The sequence below is a fragment of the Camelina sativa genome, chromosome 17, assembly GCF_000633955.1.
Source record: "Camelina sativa cultivar DH55 chromosome 17, Cs, whole genome shotgun sequence".
NCBI lineage: Eukaryota > Viridiplantae > Streptophyta > Magnoliopsida > Brassicales > Brassicaceae > Camelina > Camelina sativa.
In genome coordinates this window covers 28,119,407-28,131,232 of record NC_025701.1, presented here as the reverse complement: position 1 = coordinate 28,131,232, position 11,826 = coordinate 28,119,407, and the positions used below count along the sequence as shown (strand labels likewise).

Genomic DNA, 11,826 nt, shown 5'->3' with positions numbered 1-11,826 from the left:
TACATAGATTGTTCTGTATTTGTTTATTCCAAATTCCTCATTTGACATATCTCATTTGCAATGTAATTGAATGTGAATATTGTGTTTTCGATCACAAAATTTATGACATGTTCAACCTATCCATTATTTCAATTGGTGGTAGAAATATCTTTAAGAGAAGAATAATTTAGAAAAGCCATTTATGATAGACACTTGTGAAAATTGAAATTAAGTACACTAGCTAACTACTTCTTTCCTAAGCAAATACACATGAGTTTAAGCAATTGTTTTCTTAATTTGCAAGTTTTCATGATGTTGTTTATATGCGTTATGGGAATGGTAAGACCACTCTTTGTCTTACAAATAAAATTCCGATTAGTTCATTAACATGGTCCATTATCTTAGTTTTTTAAAAATGCTGATCACATAAAAAAAAAAATAACCAAAAGAAGAACATTATTTTGCAAATTTCCAAGTAAAATAATCTATATAATAATAACAATCTGAATAAATGCCGACAACGGTTGTGATTTTTTCGTAAAAAGTAATGTTATTTTTTAGAATAATTTATATGCTTGCGTCTGTTCATTGTAGTACTGTATATTTTCATCATATTTTATTCACCATTTTTCATCACTACTTTTTGTTTTAAAAGTGGTGTCTTTTCAATATTCATGTCTTTTGAATTCTATATATATTTGTCTCTTCTTCAATAATTAATAAATTATTGTTCATTGGAACATATTTTCTATTTTATGTTGAATCAAAATAAGTTGAATATTAATATATTAATGTCCAATATCATATGTTATTTTACAATCCAACTAAAAGATTTTATAAATGATTAGAAATTTAATACAATTTTAAATATATATTTTAGAGCTGCGTTATTTTAACTCTTTGTAGATTATGTATTTTTTATTTATTTATTTTTAGAAGTTGTGTATTATTATTATAATTTTCTTTGATACATTTTCACTAAAAATTAAATATGTATTATAATTATAATTATTTTATTAGAAAGTTACATTTACTCATTACAACCTCTATAATGAAAAGAGACTATTTTAAGTACTTCAGTGTAATTTTGTAGATTTGGGAGATACATGTCAAGTATTTCGACTATTTTTCGGATTACTGTATCTGACGAAATTTCGGTATATTTAGATGATACATGTACAAATTTGGATTTGTTTGGATACTCTTTAGAATCCTATTCGGAATACTGAAATGTCCACATTAGTTAGTAAACTTGGGTGAAATGGAAGACTCGGTTCAATAATATTGCGAACGGCCCTTTTGGTTATTTTTTCCCCTTACAAATTTTACGAACGACTCACTAAAAAAAAAAAAACAAGGGAGCCCGACCGAATTGGAGCAACTACTTTTCTCCATCATCACACCATTCTCATCACATCATCGTCGACGAAATTGGAAATCTAGATCATGCACTAGAAACCTCCCCCAGTTTCTAGATCTCGAGGAGGAACAAAATGGGTCGAATCTTCGAGTACTTCGTCGTGTGCGGACTAGGTCCGGAGATGCGAACCGTCGATGGAGATCTTGGATTCCATGGGATGCAAACTTTCTACTTGCCTTCGCCTCTTGACCAGTTCCCTTCTACTGATCAATCCCCTTACCCTGCCCCTCCTCCTCAGCTTCCTACTGTAAGTTTGGACAATTTCATCTTTCGAATTTGAGGATTTTGATTGGGTTTTAGGTCCGTTCTGGTGAAATGTGGAATCAGCTTTGTCTAGTTGCTAGGTTTCTTCTGTTTTGCTAAACGAAAGCATTTTCAAGTTAGTAACTGGAGAGGCTTTGATTTTGATAAATGTGCTCGAATTACTCTAGGTTTTCTTTCTAGTTACCTCCAATTTAGTTGAGTTGGGATATTGAATTTCATTTGCCTTCTACCCAAGAAACGAGCTTTTGAAAATTGCTTAAAGTGTGGTTCGTTAAGGGTAATTACAATCGTATGTTGCCACAGGGAATTTAGTCTGGCTCAACCAGAGAAAGAGCTAGTTCCATTGTGTAGTAGTTCGTTTATTGTTGTTATTTTTCTTCGTGATTGTACTTTGGAGATTTACTTTTGATTTATTAATCATCTGTTTAAGAGGTTAATGTGCTTGATTAGGTTCAAGCCTACGAGAGTTTGTTTTCTTTTGTTGGAGGAAACTATATATATTAATCTCAGGCGGATTTTCATGATTCAGCTTCTTTTCTTTTGGGACAGTGTGTTCTTCCTGCTGGGGTGGAGTTCCATTCTTCTGGGTTTGCTTCTAATGACCCTGCAAGTTTCCCACGGAGCTATCCCATAGTCTTGACGGGTATGTGATTATCCTTAGATTGCATACGTGGAGTTTTGTATGCATTGCATTGTGGCTGCTCCACGTGCGATGTTGTTTCGGTAGCAGTAGAACTGTTTTAGTGGAGACGTCGTCTTGCTCTCGTTTGTCTAGTCTTTTTTTTTTTTTTGTTGCAAATGTTGGATTTACGTTGGTTTGTTTTGAATACTGTGGTAGGTGACCTCTTACTGATTATTTTGATAATTTTTCCACAGAGGGTGATGGATCAAAAATATTTGTCAGTTGCATTGCATTTCGGGATCGAGTCTGTGAGGATATTATTGAAGCTTATCGCTTACCGCCGAATACATACGCAGACAAGTGTATATGTCTTGTGTCTCACGCCCCCAATTTCCGTGTTCTTCGGAATTCTCTTGAAGAGATTTTTGTTCTTTGCTTCTCTTCAGAAGGAAGCTGGTAAACACTATGCTAAAACATCTTCACCTTGTCGATATCTAACATGAATTACGCGTTGTGTTACTGTTTAATTGTACCATTTTATTTGATATGTTCAGTAAACCTATGTGGATGGAGCTTGCATTGGTTTTTTAATAATTTTTGTGTTGATTTTATCCTCTTCAAAAAGTTGCTCTAACAAAACAAGAAAACAAACACCATTAGTATGTTTGAACTTTGATGTTAATGCCCTTCAACCTTTTCAGTAAACCATTGTGGGATATTATCGCCTATATGGTATCTAATGTGCCTTTGCCGACTCCTGGAAAAGACAGAGTCTTGTTTGCTGTCGAGAATTGCCTGCTCTCAGTTGAAGCACCTCCAGAGGATAGTCTTCCTCAGGCAGATGTATGAGTTGTGCTTTTTTCTCCTTAATCTGTATTGAATCCTTTTCCTTGGCTACTTTGTAGTAACAACTTTGGAGATTTTCAATTTCCTGACATCTACAAGGGCGAGTGTTCCCTGATTTCTTTTAACATTTTTCCGATAGAGTTATGTAACATTTCGCATGATTTTACTGAATGCAGATATCTCTCCAGCCTCTTGTACAATGCTTGGATGTCGACAACTTGATTAAGTTGTTCACATCTGTACTAGTTGAAAGGAGGATTTTGATACGATCTAACAAGTAAGTTTCTCTATGTAGAGACATAATGAGTTTCAGTGACATTTTTCTAGATGGTTAAAATTTTCATATCATCTCTGTTTAAGCATCACATTTATTTTGCTTCATCGTGAATCTCAATAGGTATTCGCTTTTGACGCTGGTGTCTGAATCCATATGTCATTTGATTTATCCTTTCCGATGGCAGGTATGTCATAGAACACTGATGAGATCTCAGTTTATCACTTAAACAAATATGAACTCATGTGTAAGCATGCTAAGTCATGCATTTCTACTGACTAAAATATTTCATCTAATCTTTATTATTTGTTTGTTGTATGTTTCTGAAGCAAGTCTACATTCCATTACTATTTTTTAGTGGAGTAGACTACATTGATGCACCAACACCATATATGATGGGTCTCCACTCTGATGTCGATACGTCCAATCTTGCTATGGATGGCGTGAGTCTTATTTTATGTCATTTTTACCCTCTTTAAGATTTAGACAACCTTATATTGGTCTCACAACATTGCCATTTTTAGGTTGTAGTGGTGGATCTTGAATTTAACCAAATCACTACTTCTGAAGAGATACCTCCGATTCCAGAGCCTGAGTTCAGCGCGTTGCGAAACGATATATTGAAACTACTGCACCCTAATGTTGTAGGGATTGATCAGTTGAAGGGCTTTGGTAATTCTGTTGAGCAGTCCCCTAAAAGCCTTAGCAAACCTTGGGGAGAGGATCATGACCTTCAACTCAGGTGACTTAGGAAACCTTGTCATATGATTGCCTAAATTTTATTATCTTTTTCCATGGAAACTTTTTGGTACTCATGTTATACAAAATCCGTTTCCTATGGCAGGGTTATATTCTTAAAGTTTTTTGCATCTATATTGGGTGGCTACCGCAATTTCATAGTATGTGATTTTTATTCTTTACTTATATTATTTTTTTACCACTATTATTCTTTTCTTACTTATATGAATTCTTTTTGTCAGGAAAACAAAGTTTTTAGCACTGATGCGTTTCTGAAGAGACGGTCCCGTTCCACAAATCAGCCACCAGAGCCTATGGTAAGCTAACTGGTCCATGAATGGAATGCCTATATCTACAGTTACTGCAATTTATAACTTCACGTTGCTCTCTTTTGTTCCAATTTGTGGTGTAAACTCTCTTTTCACATATTACTTTTGAGTTCTTACTATTTATTTATATTCATTCAAAAGTGTTAAATAATCTGACTTACCTTCTGTCTGTGGAATAATTATTTTTATTGGTATTATTCTAATTGTTTGCAGTTGGTTCAATTCTTGGGCTCTTTTGCATTCCTCGATTATCTTGAAAGGCGTCTAGGCTCTGATGAGAACAGTACTAATCTCCTCGAGAAGTTACAAGATGCAGTTGGGAGGGGTCAAGATGCGATGTCAATTCTGCCTAAATCTTCTATGGAGCCTGAAATAATCACAATAGCTGAGCCAGAAGTTGAAGAATCAGGTACATTTAGATCTTTTGTTTGGTTGATTTTGTTAGATCGCAGAAGCTGAATGATATAAAATTGAGGTTATTCATTTGTAAGAAACTACCGAGAATAAGAATGCATCTTATTGATTTTTGGCTGGCCACCAGTAGTTGGGCAGAGAAAAAATTTGCAAGTTGTTCTAGTATGCATAACTGTAGAAAAGACAATAAGAATCTTTCAGTCTGTTCTATTTTCTGGGGAAGCATTGTCCGTCTACTGAGTTTGGGATCATGTTCTGATTTATCTTTACTCTTTTTTTTGTCAGCCACCAGGTATACCTATGACAGGTTTCCCGCGAGTGTTAGGTCAGAGGAGCAAGAAGAAAAGCGAAAGCAGATCCTTGCAGCAGCAAGCGGGGCTCTTGAATCCAATGGAAGGGATCCTCCAAGGTATATCCTGATTTTCTTGGAACAGCGATCGGATTCCCTTACTTATTTTTTATATCTTCCAATTGTAGCTCACCGCCAGGGAAGAACACCAAAGAAGACAATTTCAGTTCAATGGAGAGGGCTGTAAGTGTTGCTTGTAATCTTGTTGCTCTAGCATGCCTTCAAACAAATCAATATGACATGAAGAGGTGTCATGGCTCTGACATGTGTGGATAGTTAATCAAACTGAACTTATCAATCATTACACAGAATTAAATTAAGATATCAAATGAAAGTTGATTTCTCTTGTTCTTGTACGAGATCAAGAGGGTGCTATCAATTCTGATTTTGGCCTTCATTTTTCTTCTTTTGTGAAATAAGATTTATTATAACTCAATTAAATATGAAAAAAATGTCCAGAAGAATTCCGTTCTAAATGTCATACCATTACTTCTCCTCTTTTCAATGATATTGTAACTACTGTTTGCAGGCAGAGAGAGAACGAATGGTCTTGGATATACAAGTCAAGTTGCAGGTATTTCTTCTTGCTTGTGTGTTTAAAGATTCCAGTTTGCAAGTCTGGAATGATTGAAATTGAATTTCTTCTTCAGAATGGTTTCATCTATTAAGAATTTTGTGAGGAAAAGAACTCCTAAAGAATTAGAAGAAAAAGAAAGTATATCTTGTGGTGATATTTACTTAGTCCCTTGATAATACTCAAACTTTACAAATGAAAACACAGATTTAAATATATTAACAAAACCCAAACTATTGGAAATGTATGCTAATTGAGCTGGACAAAAACTCTAGGCATGTCATCAAAGTTACCTCTGAAAAACATAATCTTCTTTTTTTCTAGATGTAATGATCTAAAATGTGTACAAATAATTTTTCGCTTTTGAAAAGTTGGTTGCTTTTCTTTAATAAACCCGGATTGGTCATGATTCACCCTCCTAGTAAATTAATCCATTTTAAAAGGAAACGATGAAGATCAAGTCTGTTGCCACTATTACATTGGTTTGTTGTGGTTTCCAGGGATTATGGCTCCGTCTTCTCAAACTGGGTTCAGCTGAAGATCCTCTTTCTTCATTTGAATACGGCACAATATTGGGTATGTTCCATTTTAATGAGAATGTGAATAAATGTACAGTAAAATTTCTGCTGCAAGAAATGGTTAAACCAAGAAAGATATCAAATTCTTATGCTTAATCAGCCATATACTAACAACCAATTGGTTGCCATTGTGATTATATTTCCGTCTCTTCTGTAAAAACCAGAGAGGTGTTGTTTTCTCTATTGAAAATTGAACCTCATACTTTGCTCATGTAGCTCTCATCGAATCTGATGCTGAGGGGATTGGTGGGAGTGGCTTTATCGAGTGTATACGAGAGCATCTGTATTCGGTAAGCGTAGTAACTGTACGGCATATATACTGAGCAAGTTTTTCTGAGCTGAACCTTACTGTATAGTGGACTTATTTCCTGCAGGGCTGGCATGGTCAATTGACCGAGGAGCAGTTCATTGCAGTCAAAGAATTGGTAGGTAGATAACTAGATTTATCTGAATACCGGCCTTAATATACCCAGTTTCTCAATTGCTTGCACGTTAGCTGTGCATATTTAGATTTGCTCAGGTTATATGCCCTGGCTGTTGTTGAAGGGTTTTTAGGTTGGGTAACACCATGTATGATTTCTTTTGGATTTTTAGCTTCGGAGTTTAAGAAAAGTAACACAGAATGATATTTTTCAACGAATTGTTATCAGCTCAAAATGGCTGTGAGCCGTGCTGCTTCAAGAAGCGATTTGTCGACAGTGCGGGACGCACTTGAAGTTTCTGCAGAAATGTTCAAGAAGGATGCCAATAATGTCTCAGACTATGTCCAGCGTCATCTCATCTCCATACCCATCTGGGAGGAGTTGAGGTATGCAATTCAACATGCTGCGGGCTCTATGATTTTTATTTTTTTTTGGTACTGCTCAGAAAATAGATTTGACATATTGTGAATTTTTTTGACAGATTCTGGGAGGGTTACTTCGAGTATCTCATGGAACAACCTGCAAATGAGTGAGTCTTCGTAAGATCTTGTATTCATTTGATAATATCATATGTGTGTTCGTATACATGCTCCTTATCACTAGCACAATGAGAACTATATTTAACAAATGAGTCGGTGAAAGCAACTGTAAATTTGAAAACTTGTGGTGGGGGTTTTGTGATGGAAATAGAAGCCGTTCTGTAGATATTTTGGCTCTAGCAGGGAGCTCTTTATAATGATTCCCGTCTTCTCTTTTGTTTTTCAAACGAGATCGTTGAAAGAAACTTTTGGAGAAATTAGGAATATACTTCGTCTATGTTTTAGATCTTCAGTCTTTAAAAATGTCTGTAATGCAGATAGATTGTAAGTAATTTCCATGTCATCCTCGGTGTCTTTTTCCGATTCCCCTTAAGGATGCTTCATCAACTTATCAGTTGTTGTCCACATACTTGAAATTTTATCTCTGTTACCATGTATAATCTTATTGGGTCTTACATTGTACAGCCAATTGATTGAATCATCATTGAAATAACTAATTTGTGTAACTCTTTATTGTCTAGATCAGTGAACTATGCTACTTTGGTCACAGCCAGACTAATCATAGTGGCATCACATATGGTGATTTTTTTACCTTCTTTTCTTGATATGTGATGGTTACAGTTCTTTCTGTTTACTATGTCTTCACATTATTTATTGCTCTTGCAAAGGCTGGCTTGGGACTTCCTGATACAGAAGCTTGGAACATGATCGAGACAATAGCAGAGAAACAAAAACTTGGATACAAATTACTGGTAAATTAACTCTTTATATTTCGTTCTGCAGTTATTGAAATGTGATATATGTGGACTTTATTCTCCATATATTACCAATTTCAAGCTTTTTAATTGGGCTTTTGAAAATCCTAACCAACTGAGGCCATATCGTTTTTGTTTCAGATTAAACTCAGAGGGTTCCTGTCGCATGTTCAGCAACTTCGTGTCGGCTATTGGGGTGCTTCTTCATTTAAGCAGCAGATCATATCTTCCGGGTTGCCATCCCCACGTCCAAAAGATGTCTCTGATGAATCCCAGCAACCTTCAGAAGCTTCTGGAAGGAGCTGGGTTCAGAGTATGTTTAGCAGAGATACAGCATCAAGAGCAAATTCTTTCAGTCGTGTTCGTAAGTGGGTATCCGATAATGCTTCTTCAGGTATATCCGTGATTGCTCTTCTGTCTTTTGGTTTCCATTCTAGCATGTTGTTGCTGACGTCAATATACTAAACTTTGCAAAACAGACATAACTGCTGCTGCACAGAAGAAAATTCAGACCAATGTACGTGTTCTGAAGGGTCACAGCGGTGCTGTTACTGCCTTGCACTCTGTGACAAGAAGGGAAGTCTGTGACCTTGTGGGCGATCGCGAGGATGCTGGATTCTTTATCAGCGGTAGTACAGACTGTCTGGTCGGTAAAAATGCTTGTTTATATTGTTATTTTACATTCATCACTTTTTTAGTCATTTAGTTGACTTTGCTTTGCTTGCGCCTATATATGTTCTTTACATCTACTTGTGAACACACACCTTGATGATGATGATGATGATGATGATGATGATGATGATGATGATGTGTTCTATTAGATCTGAAGGATGGTTGCATTCACTATCTGCCTGTTATGCCTAAAGATAATTTCTTAGAGGGTGAAAGGGTAGTTCATTCGTTTGCTATTAATTATTGTTTAGATAAGTTCAGTATTTTGCTATTTATGTTACCATAGTCATGGATACGGATATAGAAAATTGGAACATTTGGAAGAATAACTATGCCAAAGTAGGATTCGAAAAGTAATTCGCATACTGCTTTTTTCCAGTCCAATGTGTCAACTTGTTATAGAGATCGTCATTGACTGAAAAGTTTTCAGTTAAGAGACGATCATCTCTCTCTTAAATAGGATGCTGTAGTCTTGCACTCATTCAATTCTGGAAATTCAGAGAGGTTAAGTTTTCTGCTAATTTAGATTGGGTGATGACAATCTAGTATCCCGTTTTGGTTGCTTCCTGAGCAGGTTAAGATTTGGGATCCAAGTCTGCGTGGTTCTGAACTTCGAGCGACTCTGAAAGGACATACTGGGTATACTCTATTTCTTATTCACCTTGATGCTTCTCGGTAGTTGTGGACTTTTGTTAATTTTCATATGTTACGGATTTTTAATAGCACTTCCTTTCTTTTTTTCTTTTCAACTTTTATGTAGAACCGTGCGTGCTATAAGCTCTGACAGAGGAAAGATAGTTTCAGGATCAGATGATCAGTCTGTTATCGTATGGGATAAACAAACAACTCAGCTTCTAGAAGAATTGAAAGGCCACGATGCACAGGTTTCCACTACACTCTAGTGTTTTTCCTGACATTAGGATATGATTCATGAGGGGGAGAGTATTAATGGTCAACACAGAATAAACATATATGCGTGGACATAAAATAAAATAAAAAAAGATAGTTATCATTGGAATACCATTTGGAAAATGTTGTAGCTGTCACTAGGATCTTTAAAGTATTGACCATTGATCAATGACAATTTAAGTTTGTAAAGTTAATATCACTAACCAACTATAAGAGGAAGCTTTGAATAACTTACGTTGTTCTGAATAAAGGTATGCTACATCCAAAACTATTGTGCAGGTAAGTTGTGTCAAGATGCTTTCAGGCGAACGTGTCCTCACTGCTGCACATGATGGAACAGTTAAGATGTGGGATGTTCGAACCGATATGTGTGTTGCAACTGTTGGCCGATGCTCTAGTGCCATTCTTTCGATCGAATATGATGACTCCACAGGAATCTTGGCTGCTGCTGGCAGGGATACGTATGTATGCTATATTACCCATTAGTAACATGAATTTTCTGTATTAAACGTCACTTACAGATTCTACTATAATGATTGGATAATCATCAGGATTGCAAATATATGGGATATTCGTTCAGGAAAGCAAATGCATAAGCTGAAAGGGCATACCAAATGGATACGGTGAGCCTCACCCTGATCTTATACATCATGTTTCTTTTTGTTGTGACTTAGAAATTACAAAACTAATAAACCTATGGCCTTATCTCCTTTTACAAGTTTATTCATGATGCTATATCTGCGGGTTGTAGGCTACTTATTCTTAGTATTGAATTGGTTTATATGAATCATTTGTTATTACCTTGTAAAATGCTGTAGGATATTATAACATTTCAGCTCTGCGACTTGTTTGATCAAATTGTGTCAATTCTGCAGATCAATACGAATGGTCGAAGATACCTTGATTACTGGCAGTGATGACTGGACTGCACGAGTGTGGTCTGTTTCCAGAGGATCATGCGACGCTGTTTTGGCATGCCATGCTGGGCCAGTACAATCTGTTGAATACTCCCCATTTGACAAAGGAATAATCACAGGTCCATGTTGATTTCATCTACCAACAATTCTCAAAAGATTATTAAGAAGCATCAATCTCAAAAATAACATCAAAGCTTAAGTTAGTGCGTTGCTCTCTCTTTCTTGCAGGCTCGGCTGATGGGTTGCTCCGCTTTTGGGAAAATGATGAAGGTGAAATTCTCATTATTAACCTGAACTCTAACCTAACTCATTTACTTAAATTTATCTAGCTGGCTTCATAAACTCTTTAGTGTACTTATGTTACAATTGTAAACACCAACCCTTGGCCAACAACAGTTCTAAACCCAATCAACAACTATCTACTGCACCAAACATTATATTTCAGGTGCCTGATAATCCCTTAATACTTTGGTTATCTCGATTTTCAGGTGGCATTAAATGCGTGAAGAACATAACGCTCCATAGTTCTTCCATACTATCAATCAACGCAGGCGAACATTGGTTAGGCATTGGAGCAGCAGATAACTCAATGTCTCTATTCCATCGTCCTTCCAACGCAGGAACCAAAGTCTCAGGCTGGCAACTTTATAGAGTACCACAAAGAACAGCGGCCGTGGTATGATCCTCTTATCACATTAGTTGAAAGATACTCTACTTTTTCTGGTCATGCCGTTTGATAATTCTTATGAGATACTGAAATGCCTGGAAAGCAGTATAGAAAAATAATTCTTATAAGACTACACAATTATGAATCATTGTGTTCTACAATTTGGACTGGTTTGTTTTTTTTTTTTTTGTGTATTTGTATTCACTGAGACTGAATCTCGGATTTTGTGATTCAGGTGAGATGTGTTGCGTCAGATCTCGAAAGGAAACGAATATGTAGCGGTGGCCGGANAACCTGAACTCTAACCTAACTCATTTACTTAAATTTATCTAGCTGGCTTCATAAACTCTTTAGTGTACTTATGTTACAATTGTAAACACCAACCCTTGGCCAACAACAGTTCTAAACCCAATCAACAACTATCTACTGCACCAAACATTATATTTCAGGTACCTGATAATCCCTTAATACTTTGGTTATCTCGATTTTCAGGTGGCATTAAATGCGTGAAGAACATAACGCTCCATAGTTCTTCCATACTATCAATCAACGCAGGCG

The 11,826-nt window shown here is 36.1% G+C and overlaps 1 protein-coding gene across 1 annotated transcript in view; it reads left to right on the top strand.

The window, feature by feature from the left end:
- LOC104758202 (DENN domain and WD repeat-containing protein SCD1) overlaps positions 1,294 to 11,826 on the top strand; it is a 12,360-nt gene continuing 1,827 nt past the window's right edge. Inside the window, exons 1-30 of the mRNA XM_010481030.2 lie at positions 1,294 to 1,646; positions 2,213 to 2,306; positions 2,540 to 2,741; positions 2,987 to 3,128; positions 3,308 to 3,408; positions 3,529 to 3,592; positions 3,735 to 3,848; positions 3,930 to 4,147; positions 4,250 to 4,304; positions 4,386 to 4,460; positions 4,686 to 4,881; positions 5,172 to 5,295; positions 5,364 to 5,418; positions 5,765 to 5,809; positions 6,310 to 6,385; positions 6,604 to 6,677; positions 6,762 to 6,812; positions 7,038 to 7,195; positions 7,291 to 7,338; positions 7,870 to 7,927; positions 8,017 to 8,100; positions 8,245 to 8,497; positions 8,583 to 8,749; positions 9,350 to 9,414; positions 9,536 to 9,659; positions 9,964 to 10,145; positions 10,236 to 10,307; positions 10,560 to 10,720; positions 10,830 to 10,871; positions 11,090 to 11,277. Of these exons, the coding sequence (XP_010479332.1) occupies positions 1,473 to 1,646; positions 2,213 to 2,306; positions 2,540 to 2,741; positions 2,987 to 3,128; positions 3,308 to 3,408; positions 3,529 to 3,592; positions 3,735 to 3,848; positions 3,930 to 4,147; positions 4,250 to 4,304; positions 4,386 to 4,460; positions 4,686 to 4,881; positions 5,172 to 5,295; positions 5,364 to 5,418; positions 5,765 to 5,809; positions 6,310 to 6,385; positions 6,604 to 6,677; positions 6,762 to 6,812; positions 7,038 to 7,195; positions 7,291 to 7,338; positions 7,870 to 7,927; positions 8,017 to 8,100; positions 8,245 to 8,497; positions 8,583 to 8,749; positions 9,350 to 9,414; positions 9,536 to 9,659; positions 9,964 to 10,145; positions 10,236 to 10,307; positions 10,560 to 10,720; positions 10,830 to 10,871; positions 11,090 to 11,277 (3,462 nt within the window). The 5' untranslated portion in view covers positions 1,294 to 1,472. The remainder of the gene's footprint in view (positions 1,647 to 2,212; positions 2,307 to 2,539; positions 2,742 to 2,986; positions 3,129 to 3,307; positions 3,409 to 3,528; positions 3,593 to 3,734; positions 3,849 to 3,929; positions 4,148 to 4,249; positions 4,305 to 4,385; positions 4,461 to 4,685; positions 4,882 to 5,171; positions 5,296 to 5,363; positions 5,419 to 5,764; positions 5,810 to 6,309; positions 6,386 to 6,603; positions 6,678 to 6,761; positions 6,813 to 7,037; positions 7,196 to 7,290; positions 7,339 to 7,869; positions 7,928 to 8,016; positions 8,101 to 8,244; positions 8,498 to 8,582; positions 8,750 to 9,349; positions 9,415 to 9,535; positions 9,660 to 9,963; positions 10,146 to 10,235; positions 10,308 to 10,559; positions 10,721 to 10,829; positions 10,872 to 11,089; positions 11,278 to 11,826) is intronic.